This window comes from Manis pentadactyla, chromosome 2 (genome assembly GCF_030020395.1).
Source record: "Manis pentadactyla isolate mManPen7 chromosome 2, mManPen7.hap1, whole genome shotgun sequence".
Taxonomy (NCBI): Eukaryota; Metazoa; Chordata; class Mammalia; order Pholidota; family Manidae; genus Manis; species Manis pentadactyla.
The window spans coordinates 107,132,022-107,154,020 of NC_080020.1; the positions used below are offsets into that span (position 1 = coordinate 107,132,022).

At 38.9% G+C, this 21,999-nt stretch overlaps 1 protein-coding gene across 4 annotated transcripts; it reads left to right on the plus strand.

Moving 5' to 3' along the window:
- The first annotated feature begins 1,073 nt into the window (after positions 1–1,073).
- On the plus strand, positions 1,074–21,247 carry HMGCS1 (3-hydroxy-3-methylglutaryl-CoA synthase 1). 4 transcript variants are annotated; one of them, XM_036910908.2, is made up of 11 exons: positions 1,142–1,222; positions 6,335–6,393; positions 11,946–12,403; positions 12,707–12,832; positions 13,379–13,543; positions 14,655–14,820; positions 15,640–15,810; positions 17,243–17,349; positions 18,192–18,317; positions 18,532–18,695; positions 19,494–21,247. In XM_036910908.2, exons 3-11 carry the CDS (start codon positions 11,956–11,958, stop codon positions 19,581–19,583), a joined length of 1,563 nt encoding a protein of 520 aa, XP_036766803.2. In that variant the 5' UTR covers positions 1,142–1,222; positions 6,335–6,393; positions 11,946–11,955; the 3' UTR covers positions 19,584–21,247. The 4 variants fall into 4 exon arrangements, with proteins under 4 accessions (XP_036766804.2, XP_036766803.2, XP_057351408.1 ...); XM_036910909.2 differs by lacking the exon at positions 6,335–6,393 and having other exon boundaries at positions 1,074–1,222; XM_057495424.1 differs by lacking the exons at positions 1,142–1,222; positions 6,335–6,393 and adding an exon at positions 10,353–10,413.
- The last annotated feature ends 752 nt before the right edge of the window (positions 21,248–21,999 follow it).

Below are 21,999 nucleotides of genomic sequence, written 5' to 3' on the forward strand. Positions count from 1 at the left end.
CCTGGAAATAAAGTTGGGTATAACCCTTTCACCCCAAGAACGTTTTGCTGTCATTTTCTTTGGTCACATTGAATCCATAGCAAACTTGCCTGGGGCTGAAACCCATTGGCAAGACAGGCCATAACTGTCCTCCTTTGGATTCTCTCAAATAGTGTTTTGGTGATTTCCTTGAGCTCAAATTGCTCCTTTCTATCTTCTGGCGGAGCTTGGCAGTCCCGCATCCTTTGGATTCACTATGGAGAATAATGGAGTCCCTTCTTCTTTCAACTTTTACTTGGTGTCTACCACATGTCAAGCTCAGAAGATACAGTGGGGAACCGGCCAGATGGATTTCTTCTGGGTGCCTGGGCTAGCAAAAATCCTAGAAGCAGGACCAACTTTTCCTGCTCAGACAAGGCCCCTTTCCTTCCTCACTGGTGTCTAACCCCAAACTGTCTTGTTTTAGGTTTAGTTAGGAAGAATTGTCCCGTAGCAGTCTCTTTGAAAGTCAAGATCATTTTGAATAGAGGTGAAAATATCGGGTATTTACAAATGGCTATTTAGAGATTTACAGAGATTTACAAATTCTGGGTGATGTAACCTGCTCCAACTTGTAATGCAGGCGCATTTGGCTGCTCTGGAAACTATAAAACGTTAAAACTGAATTCAAATCAAGTATTTCAGAAATCTTACAGGGGCATTGTAGCTCTGGTTGCTAGGCAACCTGACAACCTCAAGCGGGGACCAATTTGCCTCCCACACTTGACCATCTCTCCCCAGTGGTGGGACGCGGAGGCCTCATTGGCCCCCATCGTCTCTCCCTAGGCTCCAATTGGTCGGAGAACCTCTCAGTCCGCTCCCGTTGGCTCTCGCCGTCTCTCGCCGCTCTGTCATTGGCAGGCCGGCTCTCGGGCCACTACACGTCACTCTCTCACCCCACTTCCTCGGCCCTCTGACTTTGTCCCCGCCCCTCCCCCCGCCCTTCCAGCCACGAGGGAAAACCAGAGCGAGCGCCCGCCTCTAGTTTCCTTCGGATTGGTGGTAGCCGACCTGGGGGGCGGGCGCTGTAGGCCGACTCTGCTGGCCGCGATTGGCTGCCGGAGCCGCGGTCCCGCCTCCCAGCGACTCTCGGCCTTGCCGGAGTCGGGTGGGTCAGTGGCTATAAAGCCGGCGGTGTAGGGGAGGTGCCGCGTGCTGTCCCTTCTTGTCTCCAATTCCGCAGCTCCTGCCCGGTCACATTTGGGTAAGTGCCCCGTGCGGGGAAGGAGAGCTGGGCTGCTGCGGCGCCGCGGGCGGGGTGGGGGCCGGGCGGAGGCGGTGTCCTTGACTAGGCCCGAAGGAGCATCCGCCCCGTCCGGGTCGGGGCAGAGGAGTGGACCTGGCCGGTGAGGATGCTGCGCCTCGAGCCGCGGCGGTGCGGAGCCTCCCCTGACAGCGATCGGAGGCTGACCGCGGCTCGTGTGAGCAAGCGAGTCGCGGAGGGGAGAAGGGGAAAGGGTGTTGAAGGCTCGGTTACTAATAACCTACTCAGCCAGGGCTGGAGGTGCTGGGGAAGTGGTTGTGACCTCTGTGGGGGAGTTGGGCGTGGGGAGTGCACCCGACGGGACGAGGGACGAGTTGGGCTGCTAAGGGCGTCCCCAGAGCCTTGGATTAAGGCTGTACGCGGACGGATGGGGAAGATCACGATTTCACGGAGGCTTGCAGGTTGACAGGGGGTGTGTCTTGCTGCCACATAGAGTTGATGGGAAAAGGGAAGTGGGCAGCATTAGGTTCTTCCCCAGCTCAGGTGCAAGAAAGCTTCACAGGTATTGATTTCACCTAGTTGAGGTCTTGGGCTCCTGACTGCTTGAGTCTGTGCTTGCTTCGCATATCACAGATTCCTATCTCCCACCTTCCCACCTCCATTTTTATGCCTATTTTTAAAAATAGGTTTCCTCAGTGTTCTGAAATGCCGTGTCTCACTGCAAATAGCTTTAGGAGAAGCCTGACCTGAGACGTTAATGTAATGGGCAAAGTGCCACAGGGTCTTCACACACAGTAGGTTTTGGGTTAAGCCAAGGACATTTCAAGCCAAGTATTTGGCGTCTTTGAAAAACGTGTGTCCTGCCTTGACCACTGGTAGAGCAAGGATTTCTCGGAGCCACCCTGGAGGAGGGATCTGGACAACAGGTAATGTGAGGTCCTGGCATGACGTGCCTGCCCTGTTGCCTTGGCTTTAGAGCATCACAGGCTGCTTTCACTGCCCACCTCTGGTGCCACTTTTCTCTCCTACTGATGCTCTTGCCAAGCTGCTGCAGTAAGATGATGTGTTCTGGCCGCTGCTAAGTAACATTTGTTGATTTCAGGGGATGAAGCATGAAAAACAATGGCAAGATAAGTGACAAAATTAAGACAAATGGAAGTATTAGAATAGGTAACAGGTTTTCCTTGTGAGATGGAGTTTGGACACTATTGCACAGATTCTACCAGAAGACAGATTAAAAGTCCTTAACATGCCAAATGGTTCTTTGCAGCTTGAGACATTTAAGTAGTTTGTGTTTGTTCTTTGACCAAAAGTTTATTTTTAAGATTTCAGTTATGTTTGTGTGGATAAGGAGGGCAGGGGTAGCATTTCTTAGCATTTCTTATGAGAGAAAAGAAAGACTTTATTTTCTTTTTGTCTAACCTTTGTAGGTCTCTCCTAAGTTGGTAAGTCTGCCCTTTATTCAGTTCTAATTTAGTCAGTAACCCAGTTCTCAGAAGGCATTTCTGATGAGGAGAGTTAAATAGATAATGTTTGTGGCCATAGAAGATCGTGTCATCTGTTAGGCTAATTCTGGGCCTTCTTTTTTATTTTGTTTTCTTCTTCAATATTCCTCCAGAGTGCTTTTAGACCTAGTTTCTCTTAACTATGGGACTTACTAGAAATTTTTTGAGATTTTTAGATAGCCTTTCTCACAGGATGCAAAACTGTGATAATCCTGTATCATGTGTCTCTTGGGTACCCTAGAATTACTTAAAGCCGTAATCCTGTAGAAATGAATGGGGGGGAGGCATGGCTGGGGTTGTGGATTGAAGAGTTTGATAGTCTGTACATTGGAATCTATTTACTTTCATTTGGAAAGGAATATAGAGTCTTATACATTGGGTTACTAAAAAACCAAATATCATATAAAGGTGTGAATTTTTGTTTCTCAAGAAGGTGGTATTGATTGAAATTTTGGGAAACATGTTACCCAGTCTAATGGGAGGATGGTAGGACTCAGTTCTTCTGTTCATTCTCATTCTTGGTACGGGTTGATGCTCACTTGCTGTCTGTTAGCTGAGTATAGTTAAGAGCAGTAGAGGAGAAACTAATACCTTAAAGCTGCATCTCTGCAGGATTTATGTTTGGGGATGTGTGCCTGCATAAGACCAACAAATGTTCTCTTCTGATTACATTTGGACTCCGTACATTTTTCAGGTTAGGAACTGGGAACAGTTGAAGCCTACCGTTTGCTTTGAACAGCAACAGTAAGACAGTTTTCTTAAAACTACTGAAGACTGTTTAGTGCTGCAGCTTATATTAGAAAGTAATAGCAAAGAGAACTTACTAATGAAGGCTGCTACAAGTACTTGTATCTAAAAGATTTGTCCTCTTAGTTGTTATAAGTCCAAATTAACCCCTCAGAAAATGGCAGTTGACTGCTTTACTCTAAAGTCTCAAAGGGATTTCAAAAGAATCAAAATATAGCCTCTCTTCCAATAGGAGTCTAGGAATCTAGTATGGATCAAAAGACTGCCTGTAGGTAGTTTTCCATTGGGAGCAGAATGTGGAGACCGGTGTGTATGACATACCTGCTGTAGGAGTGCCAGGGGCTTGATATACGAGTAGAATCTCTGATAAGCAGAGCAGTAACGCCCAGTGGTGGCAGGAATGTCTGTGTTTTTCACTTGAGAACTAGAGCGGAGTGTACAGGTGTGAGCAAGTCTGTCTTAACAGTTTTTGCTTGCTTGCTAAGGAAGACACATTGCCAGCTCATTCTCAATTGAAAAGGATTTCCTTGATTTCTCTTCTGTAACAGCGAAAGGGATCAGCAGGCAACTGCTTAATGGTTTACTAATACCAGAATGTGTACTAGATGGATGAACTTCTCCGACCGCTTGTTCAAACCAAGGCTGAGGAGGGAGCCAGAAGGAAGAGTTCAGAATTCTGAATAAACCCTAGGAGAAAGCATCATGTCTTTAACCTGTTTAGCTCCTGGCAGCCTTATCATTCTTCAGTTTAATCTTTGCCAAACTCAAAATGCCTCTATTGTGGTTCAGGAGTCTCCAAATATCCTTTGTGGTATCCTGTCCAGCCATTTGTGATTCATGAACTGCTTCCTGACCCATGCTGCTTCCTTCTCTATCGTGTACTTGGATAAGACCTTCTGTTAGAAGTGAGCCGGAGACCTTCCTAAGACCTGGGCAGTGCTGGGGCAGGCAGGTGGGTAGAGAACCCCCTAGCAAATGTAGAAGGGAATGGAAAGCCTAATGCCTTTCAGATCTACTTTTCCCCAAAGTGGCATTTACTGCCTCCATTTCTTTTCCTGGTTCCCAGGCCTCTTTTTCCTGAGAGTGTAAATAGCACAGCAGTCATTTTTTCTTCTTTCTTCTTGTGCCAGTGCCCAAGACTCTGTCTGTCTCCCTCTCATCCCCTTCCTTTCCTCCCCACCTCCCCAATTTAAATAACCAAAATGGAAAAAGAATATTCGGGAGAAATTTCCTTGATGGAAATAGTGTCAAATGCGTTTACATACATGGCTTCAAGAAGAGATACTATGAAGCTATTTAAATAATCTCAACATGGAGAGGGACTCATGTTTTTCCCCTCACCTGTGATAACTGGTCCCTGTGGTCTGCTTGCTTTGCAGATTACAAAAGCATAATTTGAGATAATAAAGAAGAAAAAATACATTATATTCTCAAAATGTATATATAATCCTGCAGTTAGGTTTTGAAATGTAGTAGTCTGATCTTTTCCTACAAAACCTAGGATATTTGAGGGAAGCCAGGTAAACTTCAATAAAAGTAAATCTATGTAGAGCTCTTAAATGATCTAATCAAAAGAAGTAAAGCTTTACTAATATCTGGATGTAGTCTCTGAATACTCAGGCAAGAGCAAATGCTAACTTTCCCAGTAATTAAGTAGAGAGGAAAGGTAATCGTGTTTGCAGTAAACATAGGTAGTGTTGTCTCAAGTAACAATCCTTCAAAACAGACTGAAGAAAATGCTCCAAAGTCACCTGTATTTTATTTCCATGCAATTAAAGTGATCAGAAAACTTAATGCTTCTTTGTCTTGATATCAAATACTTATATTTTTAATACAAGCACAAAGGAAAATTACTTTATAAAAAGTGGGGGGTGTGAAGCTGGCCATGTTGAAACCCAGGAGCATAAGATTAAATAAATGAAGATAATTAGCTCTTGCTACAAAGATATGTATCTTGTTTGAAAAATACTAAGAACCTGGATAATAGTTTATTGGTGCTTTATATTATGACGTGTCATTCACATACTGTATCTTCTCAGCAATCCTTCATGAAGAGCTGGGAGGGCAGGTAATTAGCTCCATTGTACAAGGAAATTGAGGCTCAAAAGGCACAAATCATTGTTAAGGCTGCAAGCTCTTTTATGTTTAAGTCTGTTTACTCCAGAAATTTGCTAGCCCAGTGTGGGGAAAATTACAGATCCAATGGCCAGGATCCTCACCTGAACCTAAACTACTTGATCATATAACTGGCCTTATTGCTAGGTGACTGCTTCCCCACCTGTAGGCAATAAGCTGTAATTGACTGATTCACTTTATAAAGAGCTCTGCCTAGTGTCCTGTGCAGAGGGCATAGACAAGGTGGATTACAGAACTGCAGACTGTTGGATGCAGACATAATTCTATTGCTTGACTGATGGCAGGGAGCATAAGCTGTAATAAACCCTTTTACCCCAAGAACATCCAATTGTCATTCCTGTTTTACAATCCATAGTAAATTTGCCTGGGGCTGAAACCCATTGGCAAGACACTTAGTACAACTCATTATATTCCTTTCCTCCAATACTTGAAAACCCAAATTTAGTAGAGAGAATCTACAGTACACCCAGTGTCATGTGGTTTAAAGCCTGAATCAGTGATATGAACTTGTTAGTTCATTACCAGGACTGAACCTACCACTATAGGTGCTAATACAGGTGAAAAATTTTAGAATATTTACCTCTTTTTTTTTTTTAAGCAGAGTCAAATTCTGTTCTGCATAATGTAATTGGATGAGGAAATATTTATTTTAACTCACTTTGAGTCATTTTAATTTGTGTGGTGATTCATGACTTTAAAAGAAGTTCTTATTTGAAATTCCTAGTGCCTGAAGGAAGAAACAGTGACAGACCTGGAGGCTGCAGCTCTTTATCCCTCATACAGGTATGGCATCCTGTCATGCTGCTAAGGGAAAATGTTCCACTCTACTGGAAGGGGGAAATTATTTTTATTCCAGGGCAAGTGAACATTTGTCTGTGCCACACATTCTTAAAACCCATTACAGGATTATACCTTATCTTTAAAAATTTGTTAATGCCATACTGCTTCAGGAGACTGTCCAATTTGGTGTTTAAAATCTAGAAACTAATTAAAAACATTAGTGCTCATGAGAGAAAAAATACAGAAAATAAAATGTAACCACATGAACTGCTTAATCACAAGAAATAATCCACAGGTATGCATATGTGCCAATAGTATTTTTTTAAATTAGAGCCTCCAAAGATAAACATCTGGGTTATGGGTGAGTGTTTACAATCATGTGAGACTGGGCAATGATTACAACTGTGTTTGAATCAATAATCTAATTATTTGCATCCACTGCTTCTCCTGTTGCCTTGGAGCTAGCTCCTTTACTATGATTCTGCTGTGTGTGTGTGTGCACGTGCATGCTTGCATGTGCTCAGTATTATGATTTCCTATGGTTGTTACTGATTTTAGATTAGAATGCTCGTAGGATTTCATTTATTCAGCATTCAGTTTCTACCATATGCCAACACTGGGCTAAGAACCAGGTATACAAAGATGAGCGAGACACAATTCTTCCTTTGCAGAAGCTCCTTGTCTAGTGAAGAGGCTGACACTAAATAATAGAGAAAAACTTGGAATGGTTTTAAATAGCATCTTGACAAAAAGCCAGATAAGCATTTAGAACATTAGCCTGGGACAGTGGAGGGCATGGAGGCAGAGAGCTCAGTTGGGCTGGAGTTGTAGTCCGGGGGCCAGGTCAGGGCTGCCCCTGCCTCAGCATCTGCAGCTGGTTTCCCTGCTTTTCTGCCTTTTTTTTTTTTTCACTTTATTTTTCCAGTTGTCTGTCTTTCACAGATTTTAGAGGCCATCTCTTGGTTCCTTCTGTGTCACAGGCAGGAAGCACTCAGGAAGTGGTAGCAAGGCTTCCACCTCATCTTGCTTTGCCAACTTGGGAAATAGGGCCTGGGGCTCCTTTTGTCCACCAGACGAAATTTAAAAAACTTACATATTTTTTTATCAATACAGAATCCCCATTATTATACTCCGACTTTTTTTATTGTGAATACACTGCTTTGAAATATAATGAAATACTTTTTTATCAGCAAAAGTTTAAAAATAATATGCAAGTAATTTTTTAAACTGTCATATTTTAAACAAATTTTATTAAAGTATCATTGATATACAATTTTATGATGGTTTCATATACCCGACACCGTGGTTCAACATTCACCCATATTATCAAGTCCTCACCTCCTCCGGTGTGGTCACTGTCCATCAATGTAGTAAGATACTACAGAATCATTAACTATATTCTCTGTGTAAACTGTCAGATATCTAACTGGATTCTATTTAGAAATTTATTGTGATACTTAGAATAGTGAACTAACTAGAATACGCTATTCTCTATTGATGTAACACCATAATGTGACCATCTCAGATCTTTAGCTGGCCTTTTGTTTCTTTCTCTAGTTTATATCTGGCCTACTTGAGACAGCATTTAAGGAGGCAACATAAGAGCATAGACTTTACAGGATAATTAAAAGTAAAGATTAAAACCACAAACTTCAAACTTTTTGTTGTTTCAGATACCAGGGAAACAATTACTTCCCTGTATTAATTCCCCCTTCTTTCCCAACTTAACCTGCTCCCTCTCAATTTTAACGGAAAGCTAGTATTTCAAATTAGGTGGCTTTTTAACAAGAGTGTGTTGAAAACATTTTTTTCATTTGGTATTGAGAATCAGCAATATTGACTGAGTAAATAAGACAATGTAAAAAATTTTTCTATGCCAAGATCATGATTCACTTTCAACTTGAGGTGTATGGGTTATTTAGTTAAGCTACATTTTGTTTTCCAAATGAAACAAGTTGCTTATTTAACCTTGAGGAGGTTAAAGAATAACAATTATTTTGTTAGTACTGCAGTATAAGAACTGATCAGAGCTAATCAGATTATGGTAAATGAGGCTTTGTTCTGGAATTAAAACCTTGCATCATAGCTTTTTATAAGTGGTTTATACCTTCAGAAGGCTATACTTGCCCATTTTATTTCCAGAAGCATTGCAAGATGTTGGGCCAGGCAGGGAAAATTACACTGTCCTTAACATTTTTCGAGCAGTTGAAAGACCTGCAAAGAATCTAAAGGGTAACCTATAGGAAGGCTGGGAAGGTGGCTAATCCTGCTACCTCTCCTTTGGACACTTCGAGGGTAACATAGAAGAGGTGTTCGTCATGCAAATATATGGACTGGTCTTTTTTTTTTTTTTTTGAGAGGGCATCTCTCATATTTATTGATCAAATGGTTGTTAACAACAATAAAATTCTGTATAGGGGACTCAGTGCACATGGACTGGTCTTTTAAAAAAAAAACTCTAGTGTAGAGCTCTGTACTGTGGACTATGCAGAGGACTTAATCTTATTTTACTATAAATTTAAAGTCTGCCTGATGACATATTATCCCCTTTATGTCTTCATTTCAACTTCAGTGTAGCAACCCATCCCACAGTTGATGGGTTTGCGTGGAAGAGAGGAAAGGTTAGGACCAAGTGGAGAGATGCTTCTCTATTCACATAGTGTAGCTGACAGTGAGCCTGTGAGTCATAAAACACTTGAGGCTAGAAATCTGGGAGTCATCCTAAACACTTCCTTCTTCTAATGTCTAGTCAGTCACAGTTTCTGCTAATGTTTGGCTTCTTTATTTTTGGAAGCTGTTCCGTCTTCACCCGTCATGTAGTAGTTGCTGTAGTCCATGACCTATGTCTTATCTGGACTGTGGTATCTGGACTCGGGTCCTAACTCAAATCCATTCTCTATACAAAACCAGCGACTATAAAACAGAGACTCCCAACCATTTTCAGCTGTGAGCCTCAACAAGCAATACACTTTATATTTCAACCCCCAGGATATGTGTGACTAATTGAAACAAAATCTTCATGAAAAAATCCTTACATTTCTATGTGCCATGCAATCTGATATTTTCTCTTTTCTATTTCATTTTTTAAAATATATGCCATCAATTTAGTAATTGATTCCAGTTATAAAAACACTGATATGAACATGACCATGTTACTCTTGTTTAAAACTTTGATGACTTCTTACTGTCGTGATAAAGTAGAAGTTCCTTTAGTGTGAGAACCTTTGTGACCTGACCCTTAATAATTTTCCTGACCTACTCACTGAGCCTCACATTTCACGTAAGTGAATTTGCAAAATATGCATAGTTGCTGGCAGTGTGCCTTTGCTTATGCTGTCTACCCTCTTGAAAACTACCTCCATCTGCTCCTGCAGAGCTTTATTGATGACTAGTAACTACTCATTCCTAAGACTCAAGTCAGGCACAAATAACCAAGAACTTTCTTCCCACTCCTTCCCTGTTGCTAGGCTGGGTTAGGTGGTTATTCCTAATGTAATGTGACTCTCTCTATTGTTTCGCTTATTCATTATTATGTGTTTGTATTTTAGTATACCACAAGACCACAAATATTGGAAGGGACAAAGATTATCACCTATTATACTTATCCCAGATGTTTGGCATGTAGCATGTTCTTGTTTGGATGAATGAAAAAAAAATGAGTTAAGATTCTTGTGTTTAGAAAGAATATTCACCTGGTATCCCTCAAGACCTTAAGGTTTTTACTATTATATTTCTAGGAACTTATTTTTTAGGTTTTAAAATACTCCTAACTTGATGACCTACAGGCTCAGAGTTGATTTCATGATATAAGGAAAGCCTCTCTTTGGATATTCTCTCAAGATTTCAATAAGTACTGCTCATTCTGGCAGTAGTCAGTAATTTCATTATACCTGATACACCAGAGTTTGCAGAGTGGCAGAGGACATGTGACATTAATACAGGATTTGACTTGTCATTTTTAAGAGTCAAAGAAGTGGTGAGCTGGTAAATAATGTAGAAGATTAGTGAACAAGTTTGACCCAGGTAACTCCTAAAAGCCAAGACCTTTAGCTCAATGAAGGCCAGAAATTCTGCCCCCCTAAAGCAGCATCACCCAATTATTTGATACTGGAAAAGGAAACTGAATTATAAAGGTTCAGATTTGGGAAATCTCTCTGTAAAACTAAGGTGCTATGGCACTCCTCAAAGCCTGACAACTGCATTTCTCTCTCACAGGATTCTGGGTGAACTACTGGTGGAAGTACTCAAGTGAGATTAGAAGGTGGCAAGAAGTAGCCATTTTGGTTTGTCTGTGGTGGTGGCAGCAGGAGAAATGTGGGTCTCGGGTTCTAGCTGAGGAGCGGAGGTGCTGGTAGGGTAGTTCCTGCAGCTTCGGTAGGAGTGAGAGCTTATGGGATCTGAGTAACTACCTTCCCCCTTTTGCTCCTCAAGCCTGGCCAACAAGTTTATTACCATTTCCCTGTATTAAATTCTCCTCTGTTGGAAATATCTAGAATAATTTCTCTTCCTGATTTATACAACCTCTAAAGAAATCAAGGCTCTGTTAGGTTATGTGACTTGTTCATAGGCACATGGCAATGGTCTTGAGTGTCTAGCACTTTTTTTTGTTGTTATTACTGTTGATAAGTAAATTTATACACTGCTGAAAGTCTTTACAATGTGGCAACAGTTCCCAACTTTCTAGTAACCCTTTTAAAAAAGAAGAAACAGTTTTAAGAGGTCTAAGATGTCACACAAATAATATAATATGTGGATTACCAATTTTCAGATTTGAATCAGAGTTTGTTTTTTTCTGATTTAGAAACTAAGTGAATCCTTGTGGTATCATTTATTACCAGTGCATAGTGTAGAAAGTATAGAATATTGGCATTTGATTCTGTGATGGGTCCTGGAACTTGTTTTGCTTAAAACTTCAATCATTCAAGGGTGGGGATGGTTCTCTGGAAGGGTAGGATTGTATTAGCAGGTGCTTTGTATACATTGGCCTGGTAGACTTCCATAGTATGGCTTTTCTACTTGTCGGAATTATTTGGATCAGTAAAAAATGTGACAGGGTTTGATCTAACAAACTTTAGAAGAACTATGAAGTCAATAGCCATGAGTAGTCAATGTATCTACAATTAATGAATGACTGACTTAAACTTTTTCAGGTGGCCTGGAATAGATTAGGTACTTGAAATCTAATTTGTGGGCCGTATTACTAAATTGTCATTGTACTTTATCTTGTAGTTCTTTACAACATAGAAGAATCTTATTTAAGTTTTCTTTACATCCAGTAATCATGTTTTAAATCTAAACATGTCTAGTTTTGAATAAAATGCAAGTCTTTATGAAAGATAATTTAAAATAAATAGTAGTATTCCATTCATACTGTAATTGCTACTTCCTCATATTAAAATTGACTGCTCTAAGTAAAATATACTAAACTTAAAAACTAAACTAATATTTAAGGTGATAGTTGAACTCTTACTGTCTTCTCAAGTTTAGACCTGACAATCTGCAATTTATAACCTAAAACAATGTGTTTTTTTTTTTTTCTATTTTTCTTTTTAAAGCTCTTTCACCATGCCTGGGTCACTTCCTTTGAATGTAGAAGCCTGCTGGCCGAAAGATGTGGGGATTGTTGCCCTTGAGCTCTATTTTCCTTCTCAATATGTGGATCAAGCAGAGTTGGAAAAATATGATGGTGTAGATGCTGGGAAGTACACTGTTGGCTTGGGCCAGGCCAAAATGGGCTTCTGCACAGATAGAGAAGATATCAACTCTCTCTGCATGACTGTGGTTCAGAATCTTATGGAGAGAAATAACCTTTCTTATGATTGCATTGGGCGGCTAGAAGTTGGAACAGAGACGATCATCGACAAATCAAAGTCAGTGAAGACTAATTTGATGCAGCTCTTTGAGGAGTCTGGGAATACAGATGTAGAAGGAATAGACACGACTAATGCATGCTATGGAGGCACAGCTGCTGTCTTCAATGCTGTTAACTGGGTTGAGTCCAGCTCTTGGGATGGTATGTGATATGTTACTCTGAAAAAGCTGTTCTTGAGGATGAATGACCTTTTAACTAACAGTGTATGCAAACGTTTACCAGTTAATGCTTATTTGAATATGGTCAGAAAGATAGCTATGACTTTCAACTTACTTATGAATTGGTTATCTTTATCATGTAGGAGAAAATTATCAGAATTTAGTTAGAATATTTTCTTTCTTTACTAAACATGGGGCAATCATGCTCTGGGAAAATATAACCGGCTTCAGTTTATATGTATATGATATAATGTTGATCACCTTCTTGTGTACTAATATTTTTTAGGACGGTATGCCCTAGTAGTTGCAGGAGATATTGCTGTGTATGCCACAGGAAACGCTAGACCTACAGGTGGCGTTGGAGCCGTTGCTCTGCTAATTGGACCAAATGCTCCTTTAATTTTTGACCGAGGTGAGTATTTGGGAAAGCATTTTTTTATTCACATGATACACTGAGAAATTCTAAACTATAAGTAGAAGCTAGTACTTATTTACTGAATGTTCATGAAATGCAGGCACTACCTACTAAATGCTTATATGTGTTGTCACATTTAGTCTTCATAGCAGTTATTTCAAGTAAGTGATGTCATCCTCATTTTACAGAGAATTAAAATGGCTTTAAGTTGGTCTTATGTAATTAATACAAGGAGTAACTTGCCCATAGTTACACAGTAAGTGATAAGTTTAATTTGTTTTCAGTTCAAAGCGCTTGTGATCTCCTGGTTAGATGTTTGATATATGCATAAAATGTTGCACATCGAAGGTGACTTAGGGCTATTCCTGGTTACTGTTATGTTTCATTTCAATTACATAGTGGTTTCACCTTGTGATTTCTATACTGCAAGTGGTGAGAGTTGACTATAGTTAAGGAAGGTACCCAGATAATGCAATATGTTTACTAACATACAAAAATCATAAAGCAGAAATACATGGACATATTCCTTTTTGGTTCTAATAGGACTTCGGGGGACACATATGCAACACGCCTATGACTTTTACAAGCCTGATATGCTTTCTGAATATCCTATAGTAGATGGAAAACTCTCCATACAGTGCTACCTCAGTGCGTTAGATCGTTGCTATTCTGTCTACCGCAAAAAGATCCGTGCCCAGTGGCAGAAAGGTGGGTTCTATAATTTTTGCTTGCTTTGACATCTGTTGAGGGCTGTATAATGTGCTCAGGGTTTTTAGTGAGAAGCTTCTCTGTGGGCATCCTTCATTAGTCTTCTTTAGCCATTTCTTCCTCACCTACCAGATAGCATTTTCCCATAGTTTCTGGGAATGTGTACTTTAGGTAAACAGGTAAGCTTCGGAAATGAGGTACATCTCTGCAAAAATACTGAGGTTGACTTATCTAACCCAGTAAGAAAATCAAAAGTAGGATAAAAGAAAGTAACTTGAATTTTGTTCACCTTTTGAGAGAGGTATTTTCACAAAGTTTTAGTTTGCAGCTGTGATCCTAGTTTCATGTTTTCAGGAGTTTCACATTTTCTCATTTTCATGAGAAAACTAATGAAAATAAACTACTGAAATGCTCCCTCTCCCCTCATAGTCTGTTTGTGCTTGACCTGTGAATTCATACTTATTGTCATTAATCTCCATCTTTAACCCTGAAAAACTTCTTGAGGCACAGAAAAGGGCAGTATTTAAATTAATACAGTTAAAACACAGCCTCATATAAAGTATGCTTTTTCCATCAACCAACTTTACTTTATAGAGGTTGTAAGAGAGGGCTAAAATAATATTCAGTAACAGATATTAAGAAACTTAGTGGCTCTGGATAGGAAGCATTCTTGCAGTATTTTATAGTCCAGTGACTTTCTAACTTCCTGTTAGGATCCACAGTAAGAAGTACACTTGGCACTGTATGTATATACCTGCTAAACTGAAACAAAAGTGTCATGAAATTACTTACTCATGCTGCAAGTTACATAGTTTGCTATTTTCTACTATATTTAAAAAACACATTATTAAGACTAAAAAAAATGTTGGCTTTGACCCACTAAATTGATGACATAACCCATTCTTAAGTTTGAATAAGCAGCAGTAGTAGTGTACATTGTTCTGTCTCTGGCTATGTCTTTGATAGGCATTTAAACCATAGTGATATTTCATTATATTGTATAATTTTGGTTGCTGTTTAAAGATAAACCATCCTCACCTTGTTCTAAAATCAGACTTCAGAAGTTAGTGGGTTAAATGAATTTTATAATTCCTTTGGATTTCTCTTTCAGAGGGAAATGATAAAGATTTCACCTTGAATGACTTTGGTTTCATGATCTTCCACTCACCCTACTGTAAACTGGTTCAGAAATCTCTAGCTCGGATGTTGCTGAATGACTTCCTAAATGACCAGAACAGAGATAAAAATAGCATCTATAGTAGCCTGGAAGCCTTTGGGTAAGAAGAGTTGTTATTGTTTCTTCCTGCTATGTGAGAGTATTGTTTATATCTGGTAAGCCATTATTTGTACAGACATGAAAATCTTAAGAGTCGAAAGAATCTTAGAAGTCATTTAGTCTCATGTATTTATGTCATCAGTGGAGAAATTGATTCCCAGAGAGGGAGCAGCTTACCTGCATGAATTCTTTAGTCATTTCTACTCAGATTATCTGATTTTTCTTTAAGATATTTTCTCATTGTCACACAATAAATAGCCCCACAGTGTCTGTATTTCCTACAATAGCCTCTTAACTCCTTGCCTTTTCAGCCTGTGCCCCGTATCCATCCTGCCCACTGTCACTGTTGAAGTCTGCATTTGTACTCCTTTCACATTTTCCCCACTTCCTTGGCTCCCTACCTAGCATGCCCTGCCTGTTAAAACTCACTCTGTTTCTCCTTGCCTGTCTCCCTTTTCCATATGATAAAATTTTAAACTTTTTAAGACTTAGCTCCTGTAATACCATGACTTTTCTAAGTAGATGATCTTATGAATTTGAAATAATATATTCCATTTGGTGACAACAAAGTTTTAGCAGGTTTATTAGTCCTAACATTAGAATTAAAGTTGTTTTAACTTGATAATAAAAACTTTGAGGAAAAAGACCATATGTGTATAACTGTCTGACTTCTATAGCAAATAGCATGCTGCTACTTGGCTTTTTAATAAACAGGAAAACAATCATATACACAAATTAAAATATTAATTAGGTATACTATCAAATATAAAGAAAATGTAGTCTGAACACTGTAAGACTGCCTTTTTTCTAAATCTTTCAGGGATGTTAAATTAGAAGATACCTACTTTGACAGAGATGTGGAAAAGGCATTTATGAAGGCTAGTTCTGAACTCTTCAATCAGAAAACAAAGGCATCTTTGCTTGTATCAAATCAAAATGGAAATATGTACACATCTTCAGTGTATGGTTCCCTTGCTTCTGTTTTAGCACAGTAAGTATAAATTTCAGTTGCCTAACTCCCTTCATATGGGGATGTTAGGTTCCTGAAACCAAATCCTGTATCTGGCATGTTGGTGGCAGGTCACAGAATATTTTATTTTCATGTGCCCTCGTGTGCTATCCATTGACTTGAGGGAAAAATTTTGTTATAAAAGGTATATGGAAAATGCTATTTTTTTAACTTTCTTTTTTTTATAACTATAGCATGATGGATATTCTCTCTATCTGTCCATCCCCTTCACTTTTTTCAGCTTCCTCCCCCGACCCTCCCCCATGGTAACTACTAGTTACTTCTCAGTGTCTATGAGTCTATTGCCATTTTGTTTGTTTTGTTTTGTTTTTAGATTCTACACATAGGTGAAATCATATGGTTTTTGTCTTTCTCTGCCTGGCTTATTGCACCTAGCGCAATATCCTCTAGGTCCATGCGTGTTTTACAAATCACAGGATTTCTTTCTTTTTTATGGCTGAATAATATTCCATTGTATATATGTACCACAGCTTTATCCATTCATCTGTTGATGGACACTTTGGTTGCTTCCATATCTTGGCTATTGTAAATAACGTGGCAATAAATATAGGGGTGCGTATATCTTTTTGAATCAAATATTTTTTCTTCTTTGGTAAATTTCTAGAAGTGGGATTACTGTGTTATATTATATTTCTATTTTTAGTTTTTTGAGGAACATCCGTACTATTTTCCACAGTGGCTGCACCAATTTACATTCTCCCCAACAGCACACAAGTGTTCCCTTTTCTCCACATCCTCGCCAACACCTGTTATTTCTTGTCTTTTGGGTAGTGGCTATTCTAACTGGTATGAGATAGTATTTCACTGTGGTTTTGATTAGCAGTTCTCTGATGATTAGTGATGTCGAGCATTTTTTCATGTGCTTATTGGCCATCTGTATGTCTTCTTTGGAAAAATGTCTCTTTGGGTTCTCTGCCAATTTTTTAAGTGGGTTTTTTTGTTTTTTTAGGTGTTGAGCCGTATGAGTTCTTTATATATTTTGGATGTTAGCCCCTTATCAGATACATCATTTACAAATATGTTCTCTCATACAGTAGATTGCCTTTTTGTTTTGCTGATGTTTCCTTTGCTGTACAGAAGCTTTTTAGTTTGATGTAGTCCCACTTGTTTATTTTGCTTTTGTTTCCCTTGCCCTGGGAAATGCATCCATGGTCTTACTATTCATGACCTACAGTGGAACGAGAAATCCCTGCCTGACAAAGTAACTTATTATATTGTATTATAACTGTAATAAGCCCCATCATTCCCAAAGAGACAAAAACTCTTTATTTTCAGTCTGTTTACTGTAATAATAAAGCCTTAGGTTAGATCCCACAGGCTATGGGGTGAATTGCCCATGCATTGTAGTTTGGGATCAGTGAAAACATTTTAATAACTTTTCCCCATTATACAGGTACTCGCCTCAGCAGCTGGCAGGGAAGAGGATTGGGATGTTCTCTTACGGTTCTGGGTTAGCTGCCACTCTCTACTCCCTTAAAGTTACACAAGATGCCACACCAGGTAAATGCTGTCTTTCAGCAGAAATGTATTGAGAACTCGCTGTGGTGTTGTTAATTCAGCAGGCTTCTCCCCAACAATCGCTTGAATCTGTCCCATGGCTCATTATGTTCTATCTTCATTACTCCTTGTAGCATAGCTGGACTTCTACTTTCTGCCTGAACTGGGTAAAGGGCAGGATTATGTCTGAGTTAGGATTTTCTCTTTCCTTCTGTCCATGTCAAGAAAAAGCATGCAATCAGCTTAAAATTTTTATGGCACAGTTGTTTGACTTTTTTCCCTTTTTGGCAAGTAATTATTTTGTCTTATATCTCATTTTTCTAAGCATCTGTAGTGAGGGAATGTAGGTAGAGAAAGGGAAGTATGTTCAATGCAGGCAGCTTCGGAGTCTTCACACTAATGATTGAGTCTGATCATGTAGGTGGGTAACACCATTAGTTGTTGGGCTTTTTTTAACTTATCTTATTTTTATAGGTTTATGGTCTTGGCTTGTATTTAAGGAAACTTCTGTGCCTTCCTTCAGCAGGAATGAACAAAAACATGCAGAAACACTGATGGGAGATTTGGTGTTACTCTTAAAACTGTATCATGGATGGACTGTAGACAAGTTATTTATAGTTTCAAATCCTACCTATTTCCTAACTTGTCTCTTGGCTGATACTAAACAACTGTCTAGTCAGAGGTCATAGGAAGCTGTGCCAAATAAATAGCATCTTATCTTTTAAACAATAGCCAGTTGTTCTAAAAAAAACAAAAAGCTATTTTTTTCCATTTGGCAACATTTTGTTCAGGCTTTTGGGCATGCTACTTTTGTCTTTTAATGTTGGTATTATTTACTATTTTAGGGTCTGCTCTTGATAAAATAACAGCAAGTTTATGTGATCTTAAATCAAGGCTTGACTCAAGAACTTGTTTAGCACCAGAAGTCTTTGCTGAAAACATGAAGCTCAGAGAAGACACTCATCACCTGGGTAAAAATACTGTATTGTGTTTTAACATAAATGTATACCCAACAGCCTATTAGAGAGCTATAACAGCATTAAGCATGTTGTGTATAAGATAAAGCTATCTAGTTTTATTCAGTACTGATCTGATACTGGTGAAAATTGCAGGGAATGTGCAACTTCTTACCTTTAGTGTTTCTGTAGCATAGCTAATGTTTCATATTCTTTGCCTTTCCTCTAGTCAACTATATTCCCCAGGGTTCAATAGATACACTCTTTGAAGGAACGTGGTACCTAGTTCGAGTGGATGAAAAACACAGAAGAACTTACGCCCGGCGCCCCTCTCCGAATGCCGACACTTTGGATGAAGGAGTGGGGCTTGTGCATTCAAGCACAGCAACTGAGGTGAGTGAATGAAGGTCTTTGGTCTTGGGCTTTGACAGGGTAAGACATTTCCATCCCCAGGGCTTAGTTGACCTAACTGAGATTCAGCAACTAAAGGAATGTCGATAAAGCAGAGTAACTCAGAGCAAGGGCTCTGGGATTGGTTTCTGGCTGTGACATTTTCAAATTGTATCAAATGCTTTGCCATTAAGTTATTAGCCTTTTTAAAGTATATAGTAATTACTAAGTTTTATTAATCCAGCATTTAAAGGAAGACTGACTAGGGAGAAGGTTCGTGTGATGATGTCCTGGTGGGGGATGAAGTAGGGATCAGGGTGGTGAGCCCCCTCACATCTCTTCTCTCAGGCCTTGTCAAATCTATCTCTATTAAACTGTCAAGAAGCAATAATTTGAATTCCTGTTATATGTTAGGGATTTTATTTACAATTTCTATTTAATCCTTATAAAAACCACCTTGAGATGAATGATGTTGTCCTCATTTTAGAGATGAAGCTATAGGAAGTTAAGTGACTGGCCCAGGATCACAGCCATGCCTCAAACTGAGGACTTTATAATCTTGAAGTTCTTAGTTTCATCTGCTCACCACAGGTTTAATGAATACATAGTGTTGCCTCTTGACACAAATTAGCATCAAGCCACTAGTGTTGGAGTTGTGAATGCAAGATGTGACAAGTAAAATACTTTATGGCAGATCTGTGGCCTCTCTCTTGCTCTATGAGTAACTGTATAATAAATTCAACATAAGGTAAATAATGGCTATTTCCTTCCTTTCAACAACTTTTTTGCCTTTGATTTTAGCATATTCCAAGTCCTGCTAAGAAAGTGCCAAGACTCCCTGCACCGGCCGCAGACCCAGAAGCAGCTGTCATTAGTAACGGGGAGCATTAAGATACTCTGGGTGGGGAAGACCTCAGTGTGGGTTGGGGTGGGTGGGGGACGTGTGAGAACGGTTGGGGGAATGGGATGTCTGGGGACAACTTTAAAGGATTACATACTGCTTACATTTGTACATGACTGACATGGAGCCTGGAAACTTGTGTTCTTGGGAAAGTCTCTCTGCTCAGTTTGCTAACGTGCTTCCTATTGTGGTCTAGCCAATAATGCTTAATGTACTGGAATGATGTTAAGGGCTCTGTAAAACTTCGTACCTCTCTGGCCATTTGTATGCATGAAGCTGTTTTTAAATGTGGTATGATGAATTGTGTGCTTCTGGTGAAGAAAACAGGTACTAGTCTCCAATTTAAATTTTTTTAAACATGTAAGAATTTTATATTTTGAAAAAACAATGTTACTTAAAGTACCTGAGGTTTTTGAAAAAGGTTTCTAGTTTAGGGTATGTGGTCTTAAAATGTGATATGCATAAACCCTGTTTGAAAATGGCAAGATGAACCTGTTCCTTCTCTAAAATTTATAAATCCTGGAGAGGGAGAAGAGTTGGGACCATAACAGTGGTTCTGGAAACTGGAATGCAATGATGAGTTACTGTCATGATCTCTGTGAAGAGAGAGATGCTAGCATTGAGCAGATGTCTCGTATGGACAGCATGGCTCATTTGGGGGCAACAGATGTAGCTCTGCTCTAGGTCAGCTCCTGAATCAATTCAAGATGGATTATGCTGAGCCATGAGATGTTATTGGAGCTACTGTGTGTGAGGAAGTTCGTTGTAACCCTTCTTTGCGCCTTAGTTTGAAGAATAAATAAAACACTTTTCTGGCTGCCTTTTAAAAATTCAAAACAAAAAGGAAGGATGGGGCAGGGCATTATTAGGTTACTTCTGATTCTTCAGTGTTATAAATTCAACTTAAAGACCGACAACCTAAATTCACAGTATTCTATTTTTTTCCTTCATATCTATTAAATGAAAATAAAAAGGTACAACCCAAGTTTTTGCATAGTATGACCAGCCACAGAGTATTCCATTTCAAGATCTGGAAGAAGGATATTTAAAACTTTCTTAGACTTTCACCTAAAAAAAAACAATGAAAACTATCACATGGGATGAATAAGACTGGTTAGACAGTTTTGTAGATCTCTTTGGTGCTGAACTATGACATGAGCCTTATAGATTGTAAAATAGAGATAGTTGGAACTAATGTACAGAACTAAATTTTTTAAACTTCATTTGCTGTTAAATTCTGTGAAGTTTCAGTTATCTAAAACGTACACAAGTACAAATTGTAATGTTTCCAATTGCAAGGTAATATGTAATGTAGTGTTTGTAAAATACTCTTGTCTAATATTAATTAGTGATATTTTGATTTGTACAGTCATAACTTGTTAAAATGACTTCATTTTAACATCAACTGATGTAGATAACGTAAGTCAGATTTAAAGATTGGTGGGACAGTGATGCATGTAATACTTTTGCAAGTATTGGGGGTTTGGTATGTTTTGAAAATAATAATTTAATTTTCGGATGTCAGGAAATGGGTTTTCTCAAAGTCCATTGCCGGCAATGGGCGGGCCTTGTAATACTGGCACAGAGAATGAACTGTATACCTTATTAACAGTGAGGTGAATAACTTTGAATAAAGTTTAATAAATATTTCAGATATTTGAGTATTCTTTTCTTCTCCTGCACTAACAGTTTAGGCAAAAAAAATCAGCTTAATTTGCTATTTTTAAATACGAGCATCTAGCTCATTCATTCACTGATTCATTCATTCATCCATCAAACATTTGAAAACCTGATATAAACAAGGTACTCTGCTTATGTCAGAAATAAGGATTTATAAGATGGCCTTCCCTTCAAGGAGATATTCATCTAGTATGGAGGAATTTATACTATCAATTTATTCTTATACCAAAGAAATTTACTCCCAAATTGGGTAGTAAGCATATATAAGCTTTTCTATAAATGGATATGAAGTTAGTGCATTTCCCTGAAACAAGATTAATGTTTGGCAATTAAAGATTAAAAGTAAATTTTATAGCCGATAAAGAACTGCTTCCCACCACCAGAGCCTCCAGTCTAAGGGTTGCATGTTGCCGGTGTTCCCTCAGGTCTCACAGAATTTTTGCCTTGACAGTACGTTTGGACTAAATCTCTTTTAAGAGTCCTGTCAACTCCTAGCATTGTATGAATTAAGAATTAAGCCAGATTGTTTCCTAATCATCAGCTCATATTTTAACTGTGTCATGTCTAGATTCAATATGTAGTAATAATGTCTTAGTTTCTGGGCCAGTTTCCTATCCCTTTGGTCATTTAGAATATGATGCCTGAGTAAAGTCCCTTCTGCAAATTCTAGGGTCCTTCCTACTTAATACAGCTTTAAGAGTTCGGTCCTTCCCCTTTATAGATTTG